Source organism: Aspergillus bombycis (genome assembly GCF_001792695.1).
Source record: "Aspergillus bombycis strain NRRL26010 chromosome Unknown contig00259, whole genome shotgun sequence".
NCBI classification, from domain to species: domain Eukaryota; kingdom Fungi; phylum Ascomycota; class Eurotiomycetes; order Eurotiales; family Aspergillaceae; genus Aspergillus; species Aspergillus bombycis.
Genome location: NW_019170261.1, coordinates 1 through 8775, shown reverse-complemented (window position 1 = coordinate 8775; position 8775 = coordinate 1). Strand labels below are relative to the sequence as shown.

The 8775-nt window shown below is 49.2% G+C and overlaps 4 protein-coding genes across 4 annotated transcripts; all 4 read right to left on the bottom strand.

The window, feature by feature from the left end:
* Nucleotides 1-352: 352 nt before the first annotated feature.
* On the bottom strand, nt 353-1609 carry ABOM_012228 (FAD-dependent oxidoreductase; the record flags this gene model as incomplete). Its single annotated transcript, XM_022539355.1, has 1 exon — nt 353-1609. The coding sequence occupies one exon, from the start codon at nt 1607-1609 to the stop codon at nt 353-355; it is 1257 nt and encodes a 418-aa protein (XP_022382888.1).
* An 839-nt stretch (nt 1610-2448) lies between these two features.
* ABOM_012227 (uncharacterized protein) lies at nt 2449-2847 on the bottom strand (the record flags this gene model as incomplete). The annotated part of the gene is made up of 1 exon (XM_022539354.1): nt 2449-2847. The coding sequence occupies one exon, from the start codon at nt 2845-2847 to the stop codon at nt 2449-2451; it is 399 nt and encodes a 132-aa protein (XP_022382891.1).
* Nucleotides 2848-2994: 147 nt separating this feature from the next.
* ABOM_012226 (uncharacterized protein) lies at nt 2995-3498 on the bottom strand (the record flags this gene model as incomplete). The annotated part of the gene is made up of 1 exon (XM_022539353.1): nt 2995-3498. One exon carries the CDS (start codon nt 3496-3498, stop codon nt 2995-2997), a length of 504 nt encoding a protein of 167 aa, XP_022382890.1.
* A 2438-nt stretch (nt 3499-5936) lies between these two features.
* ABOM_012225 (multicopper oxidase) lies at nt 5937-6638 on the bottom strand (the record flags this gene model as incomplete). Its single annotated transcript, XM_022539352.1, has 1 exon — nt 5937-6638. The coding sequence occupies one exon, from the start codon at nt 6636-6638 to the stop codon at nt 5937-5939; it is 702 nt and encodes a 233-aa protein (XP_022382889.1).
* Nucleotides 6639-8775: the final 2137 nt, after the last annotated feature.

Sequence of the window (8775 nt, the reverse complement as noted above, 5' to 3'; positions counted from 1 at the left end):
GCAGAAAAGAAATTTTTAATAATTTTGGTTTCCACGGTATTCTCAAATATCATAATAAATTTTTTGCTTTATAAAAAATAATATAAGTATTTACCGTTAGCAATAATTATTATAATTATTACCGGAATAAAAAAAATGAAAAATTTTATTCCATGGTGGCATACAACATGACACACTATCTTCTGACATAGTCTGTCGGCCATACACCAGACGGTGGAATTTGTAAATCATTATCAGGTGCCTAGGTCGTTAGGTGTGAGCAGACTTGACGGGCTTTGGGTAGATGGTCTGAACCCATGTCTACTCACCGTATTAACATCTTGGGTAGTGGTCCTTGATCCGCTGGCCGAGGCTAAAGACGAGATGTGTGCTTCCTCACTACCTCCTCCACCACCTCCAGACACGCCTTGCTGGTCCCAAAGGCAAGCGACCATCCGGCCCCACCATGCCCATAGCAATGAATGATTCGACTGTCCTGTCCAGCCAGCGTCTTCCTTCCTTCGCGCTCGATCCGAATCTGGGAGTTCCGATAAGGTCGCAGCCCTTGTGCGAATGGATATTGAGGATCTAGTCGCGCATTCTTCAAAACCGGTACGAGGTCTTCGCATCGCTTGCGCATCCTCTGGATTACTGGTGAGTTGGGCGTGAGATCGAGATTCATCTCATGGGCTTGCTCGATGGACCCAAGAACCAATGTATCGTCACTTCGCGGGACGATGAAGGCAATGTCGATGTATTTCCCATCGGCGTCCTCATCTGCCGCCACGATAATAGAGCTCTCAATCTTCGGAAAGTCCGATCCATCGTTGACCACCCGCAAGATGCCTCCTCGTAACGAATGGGCCCTCGGGTCCGAGGCAATCTCTCGAGCTCCAAGTCCACTCGCATTCACAATCGCATCGGCACGATACGTGGTCAACAGGTGCGATTCTTGATCGCGCAGATCCCCCACAATGCTGTCCGTGTACATCCTCGCCCCTTTACTCCGAACTAGCCGCATCAAGAAAGCCATCGCAACGTCGGTATCGATCACCGGCGCCGGATGCTCGTATGCATCCTTCATCCCCCCATTCGAACTCACATCCACCCCATATTTCCCCGCCAGCTCAATTCCCCAGTGAAACTGTCCCGGGGCCAGCCTCCTTGCAACCTCCATTTTGGCATGCGTAGGTTCATCATCCTGGACATGATACGTGTGGAACGAAGCACACAGAGGCATCCGCACCCCAAACGCTCTCGCTAGCTCCGCGTTCGCCGCCAGCTTCTCATAGATTACATAACTCTCCAGCGCCCATCGCTGCGCCGTTTTCAGATCGGCTTCGGTGAGCTCTTGGTCGGTAAGTCTTACCCCGCCGCATTGCGTGGGCGGAAGCTCCCATAATGCGCCGGCCACCTGGGATGTAAGACGCTGGGTGCGACCGTAGCTGGCCCATTCCTTCGATATAATGGTTACGTGATAGCCCGTGTCCAGAAGATGCCAGGTAGTCGTTAGACCCGTGACTCCAGCACCGATAACGAGGACGTGTGGGGCGTTGGGAGCCGGTTTGCGGAGTGGATCTGGGCCAGCAGAGAGGTCGCTATTCAGGTGAAATGGCGTTGACGGAGTCATCTTGGCTATTGCTTGGAGCCGGTGGGTTGTAGGATTGGGTGGGTCGATCAGTTGGATCTTGATCGAGGATACTTGACCGCGGACGATGGACGATGCTTAAGTGCCTTCTCGCGGGAGGGGAAATGAAGAAAAGAATGTGGCGGTGTGATGGTGATGCATGAGACTGCATGGATATGTGTCACATTCTGGTTGACAGTATCGTTATAGATACTTTGGACCCTGATTTCGCCACAAGGTCTAGGATACCAGACCAGAACCACCAGTCTGCTACCTAGTAGATTTCCGGTGGATAGACCGATCTACGTGGTGACCCCGATAATGGTCTGCATGGCGCCAAGTGGTACGAAACTGCCAACAAGCTGGCTCAGTCCTTTAGCTTCCTGGGCATATTACGCGATCACATCTGCCCCACCAATATCAAGGTCGCGATCCCGCAGCCATTTGGCTATAGTGGCTGACAGAACCAAGCAAATGTCAGCAAATAGGCATTGGCGAAACTGCCACTGATCGAAACCAAACAAATATTCAGTACTATCGCCAGCGACAATGAAGAACAGGTCGTGAATGCCACCCTCCTGGGATGGGAACAGAACAGGTTCCGATAGCCGTACCATGGTGTCCAAGCGCAGCTCGATACGTCCACCATTGCCTGCTCGTGTAACTCGAGCAGCAAAGAGGGAGGTGCCTTCACCAAATGCAACACCTTTGACTTTGGTATAATCGCCATGGTTGGTATAAGCGACATAAATGCCACCATCACTGGAGCTTTACACATCGCTGTCATCGCACCAAGCAATGGTCTCAGCTTCCTGGCGAGAATATGGGTCCAAATTCCCAACCTATGCTGGGCCATCTTCAGTCATGTTGATTTCGGGTATGGTACCGTCTGAATTGTAGGTCAATTCCTCGACAGCCACAGATTGGGTGTACGAGAAGGCAGAATGACCTATTACAACCCCTTTTGGCTCGCCCGTGGAGCCTGATGTGAAACCGGCATACAGGATATGATGCGCGTCACTCGCCGGCTGCATTCTTGGGGACCTGTCGGGCGGCACCGGGGCTGTAAGAGATGCTATGGCATGTGGTATCACATGGAATGGAACGCCCAGTTCCTCTGCGACGGCAACGTGTTTGGCCGATGCGAGCAAAATTTGTGGTCTTGTCCTTTGACACATCACAGACAGGCGCGCCACAGACTGGGAGGCGTCCAAGAGGACAAACCTACCACCAGCCTTCATGATTGCGAGCATGGCAACCGTCGTCCACTAAGGCTTCTCCATAAGCAAGGAGACGAAGTGGTCGGGGCACCCACCGGCAGAGGTTAATAGCTTGGAGGCGATCATTGAAGCGAGCTCATCCAGCTCTCCATAAGTTAGATTCCCGTCTCAGGCGCAGATTGCAGGCGAGGAGCGGGTTTGGCAACATCGTTCGTCGGTGTGACGGTTGGCAAGAAGCTGTTCACGGCGGATGTCGACATCTGCATTCCAGCAGTTGAGCTGCTCCGCCTCCTCCGGCCTGATGCTCTGGAGACGCGAGACAGTGACGTCCGGGGATCTCCGGGGAAGGGTAAGAATATGGCGGAATTGAAATAAAAGCATCTGGATTGTTTGAGGGGAGACTGTCTCTCGGTCGAAGGAAGCGTGTACATGTACTCTATCCGTCTGGCAAAGGCAGCATATCCGTGGAGAATACGGACGGATATCGTCCTGGTCGATTGCAGACTGGGGTTGGATTATCAGGATGTTACTAAAGCGACTGGCGGACACCGTCGTGGTTGTCGACGCAACCCTCGCGAGTGCCACAGCGACAACCTCCTGCGGACAAACTTTCAACGCTAATGTGACAGAACTTAGGCGCTTATCTTCTTCACCAATCCGGACTGTTGACATGCATTCTAATAATATCAAATAATGCTGTCACGAATGATCCCCACTACTAGCAACCCTAACGAGCCCTGCTAACCCTTACGACAAGAGGTTTCTTATCCCAGAACCACCAAATCCCTTGCTTCTCCCACGCCGGCACATCCACCCCAGCTAGATCATAGCTCCACAACAAGCGTGCCAGATTAAGCCGCAGCTCCATCCAAGCTAAATTCTGGCCCGGACAATTATGTGACCCTAACGAAAATAGATTGAAAGCTTCCTTCTGCCTACTCAGATTGCCGCGAAACCGCTCCTCCTCTCCCAGCCACCGTCTTGGGGCAAACTCACCCGGGCTAGTGAAGTTGCGGGGCACGCGGTAACTAGCCAGCGGAGGGATCGAGATGATCATCCCTTCCGGCACAAATTGCCCGGCTACCCTGGCTCCTCCCCGCGGGACCTGCCGTCGGGCATAAGCGCATCCCTTCCATTAAGACTGCGTCGAGGTATAGAGCAGATTTCAGCCGGGTAGCTGTAATGTCCTGTTCGGTGGGGAAGGTGTTGTGGAGCAGGTCGACCAATTTCCGGAGCGTCCTCTGGTCCCTCTCCTGCAGAAGATAATTGATGGCGCCCGTGATGACAGTGGTAATTGATTCACTCCCTGCCGCGACGATCAGCATCGAGTTCACTTCCATCTCCTCCTGCGTCATGGCGCGCGATGCTATCATTGTTCCCACGAAGTCTGGTCGCGTGGTAGTACTAGGAGTACTCGTGGCCACCCGCGCCGCCACCTTTTCCTCCGTGACCTTCCACATCTCCATGACCGGCTTTAGTGCCTCTGCTGGGGTGATGGCCATGAGGAAACGATAAAGCAGAGGAGAGAATTTTATCGAGCCAACAATAATGGCAGCTTTGAACTGGCTCACTGTCTGCACCCAGGGATGGTACCGCAGACCCTCGAGACATCTGAACGAGCCACCCCAGGTGAGATCATCTATTATGTCGAAGACAAGGTAATTGATCCACTCCACAAGATCTATATAGGCACCTTTGATAGCACTATCACCCCCACTACTCGTAATATTTGCGTCCAGTTTAGCAAACAGGATATCGATGTATTTGTGAACAATTGGCTCCTGGAGCGCAGCGAATTTCTCCGAAAAGCCGGGTGCCAGATTCTTACAAAGGTAGATATAGTCAGTCTCCGAGCATACAATTAGATTTGGTGCCGTTTTGCCGGGGGGTTGGTCCTTGTATTAGCGCGGGCGGACGAATTCACGATCTGAGATATAGATGTCCCGCCAGGCGCGGGGGACCACGAAGGAGAGTTCATCTGGTGCGACGCGGACAACGTCACCATAGTAGGCATGGAAGTCGTGAATACGATGAGGAAGTTAGCCGCCAATGTTGGCGAGGAGAAAGGGGAAGCAGAATATACACCAGAGGATAGGGCCGGGATAGCTGGCGAGAGGATGGAGAGAGAGATTATAGATAACGAGGGTGGTAAGATACTAATATCCAAGTTTAGATTTGCTTGCATAGTCTCCGGGGAGATAGAGGGGAGGACTGACGAAGATAAGCAGAATAGTTGCAATGACGAGAAGAGCCATTGCGTTCGGGATACAGGAGTAGAGAAGCGGTGGACTAGGAGACACTGAGAACAGAACAGTTGATACAGAAAACCGGCGAGGAGGTGGGAAAAGTCCCGGGTGCGGCGGTGTCGGCCACATGACGGCCTGTCTTTTCCATGCCTGGGCAGATCCGGAGGTTACGTTCCAGACTAGCATGCGGGCTAAGCATATCACTAGTCGTTAGGGTTGACTGATCGGCTAAGGCACAGATGTGGCCGCCACAATAAGCACTAGGCCAGGGTCCGTCGTCCCGTGAACTACTCCGTATTTCACATCGGGCATCCTAGGTTCAGCACAAATAGCGCCCTAGAACCAAGGGATCCACATGCCCTCTTCTAGTTCTGACCGCCCCTAGCAGAGGGAAATTGGTTCTGTGGGCCGCGCGGGCTGCGAATGGTAGCTAATGAAACGCGGCCCGGACATGACAGGGTCCTCTCCCCGGTGCAGGTCGTTTACTACTACCCACTACTCATAGTAGTACTTCATGTTGTGCCCGACTTTTGTCCGACAACGATCCATACGATACCGTAATAGTGTGACACACCTTCCCCCAGAAGTAAAATTTCACGTTCTGGCGAGCTACTACACCCCCGAATCAATCTGATCCACGAAATCATGATGACTAAACCTGTCCCAGTCATAGCACGTCTGCTTCATGACTATCAGAATTTCTATATCCTTCTCGATAAGATTCGGCTGTTCCTAAAGTCCTCAACCCACCAAGTTCTCGTTAGCAACAGTCACTTGAAGATGCATTTGTATACCCGCCGAGGAATGAGAGCAGTGGGAGGAGATACTAGCCTCAATCAAATATTTGTCCCATCAAGAAGAAGTTTACAAGAAAAGAAGAAGGAAAAGCAGTGAATAGGACCTTACCATGACCAAAATAACCATCCCGGCACTCGAATGAATTGACATATGGCAGTGCAAGGGCCAGATTCCCGGGTTATCCTGCCGCCATTCCAGTACCACGTACGCAGGATGATCAGCCGCCCCGGGCTGTAGGATATGAGTGTCGCGGCGGAGGGGGTTGGACGGATTGGTGATGTGGCCATCCCACGTTCCTTGGCTTTCGGCAAGAACCCAAAAGCTGTGGCCGTGAAGGTACATCGGATGGACTGTAGCGTAGGTATTATTGAAGATGAGCCGAACGGTAGTGTTGGTGCCAAAGTTATACACATTGCGGTCGGTGGGGAAGGTGAGGTTGCCTTGCTTGGTGGCGAGGAGGGTGGGATTGTTATAATCTGCACGGAAGGAAGAATCATCCATGAACATGACGATAACGCCGGTAGCATTATAGCCGACACTGATGGTAATAGTTTGCGTGGTAGTGGGGTCGGTAGGGGTGAGAGGGTAGTAGGGAATTGTGCGGTTGAGGGGGTCATTGCGACAATTGTTGCTCGACCAGGAGTGGCCGGTTGTGTTGGGCATCAAGGCTGAACTAGTCTGGTTGACGGCTTCGTAAGCAATGATAGCGCGTGCCGTAGAGGTCGTAGCTGTGTTCTGCAGGCAGACCAAATCGATATCGGGGCGCATCCAGACGAGATCGGTCGACGAGCCCGTATCTGTGACTGACGTCGGTGCGCTGGCCGACCCCCAGAGTGATGACCTTGGTCCGATAGGGCTGCACGAGGATATAGTCATTTGCAATGACCAAGAGATCATGATTATTATAGCAATTTATAGGCGCTTAAACTATCTATATAGAAGTTTAGGATCCTTGTATTTAGCGCGTTGATAGTTGTAGCGGTAAAAGAAGCGGGATTTTAGCTTATCTCTGTACTGAACTAGATAAGATATCTATTTCTTATTTACAGTAGTAGATAACGTAATCGGTAAACGAGCTGCGCACGCAACCGAGCTGCGCACCACCCGTAATATGAAAAATTAAAACGATTAAAATACCATGAATTCAGACTTCTATATTAAGATGAGTAGTTCTATCGATTCGGGTAGTTTGTAATTTTATGGTCCTGTATATTACAGCTAGAATATCTAGGGGGTGCGCGTCTAGGTCCCGATTCAGCAGGCTGAGTTCCGTCTCTCTGAATAGCTTTATCTGCCTGAGCTCTGCGCTCTATATAGATTCGGGTGTTAGATACTGACGTACCCCCTTCAAAAGTAATCTGCTTAGTAGAGCGCTTTCGCTTTTTAGACTGTCTTTTATGTAAAGTCTTATACTGCTCAAGCTGATGCTTAAATAGTATTACACTATTTATAGCTTGCTCAGCGCCTTTAATTATCTGATTTATATAGGCTTTAGTAGGTGAATCGGGACTGCGAGACCGATTTTTAAGCAGTCTTTTAAGCGTAGATTCTGACTTTTTCAACTGCTTGACTGTATAAGATGTTTTAGATGCTGAGCTGTCTCGGCTGCTTGGTCTACTACCCGGAGGTGTAGGAGTATTGAGCTGAACTGCCAGCTGAGATAGAATATATTCAGGATTCAGAGGAACTAGGCCGGTAGCTCTAAAAGCACTATAAATATTGCTTCTAGTAAATGTCTGTGTACAAGCTTCAGGATAGGTGTCTAAAAAGTCAAGTTTATCAATATGATAAAGCCCGCAGTGTATTTTAGATTCAACGAGACAGCCGTACACGCGTTTTAAAGATGAGAAGACAGCAATATCAAGCGGCTAAAATCTGTGAGAAGCGTGAGAAGACATACATATCGGTATAATATTATTTTCTGAGTATATCTAATCAAATTAAGATGTCAGATAACTATTGTGGCTGTCTAAAATAAGTAATCGATATCGTCCGATAGATCGGCCTGTAGTAGCCGGTATAAAATGACCCTGCAGCCAATATAGACCTATCTCATTACTAGTCCAGCTATTAGGACTAATCTCAATCCTCTAATCAGATAGAATCTTTCGATTCTTATATCAGGCCTCCATATGTATCTTGCCTTTGAATATAATACAGGGAGGTAGAGCCTATCTATTAGAACTAATATATTCTATAGAAGTGACCTATTCTCGGTTACCTGGCTGCAATAAAAACGGCTTGTCTGATATATTAGATCTAGTAATTACTTTGGCAGTAGCTATTAGGTTTATTGCAAATCCGGTTTCATCGAAATTGTAGATATCGGATAAGACTATGCCGTACTTCTGAATAGCCTTATTTATCTGCTGAAACCAGGTATTTAAGATCTTCGGATTTTCTGCTTTGGTATATTGATAGTTGTAGCGGCGTGCAAAGCAGGTCTTAAGCTTAGGTGTATACTTAATGAAGTTATATATCTATTTGTCCCCTACAGTAGTAGAGGAAGAAGTAGTATCTTGTTTTAAAAGTAGGATACTGGCCATTTCGTATATATGTGCTGGCCGAGGAGGTGCTCTATGTTTATCTAGTAATATAATCCACTGCTTAAGCGATTTCTCTTTATTAGTAGTCAATTTATAACCGTTGGTACGTATATCGCCCCTAAAAGAGACCCCTTTTAGGCGACTGTGTAGGGTGGACTCGGGTAGATTGAACATCTCAGCTGCCTTTTTAAGGCTACTGAATTTATTTTTTTTTAGGGCCGATATAGCCAGTAGGATTCGGCCTTCTTGTTCAACGTGTGATTTTGATAATTTAGGTATTTTTGGTGGTATGGCTGATGTTTAGATCGTCTAAGAAATTCAGGCGCGTCGAAAACGCGGGTGGTGCGCAGCTCGGTTGC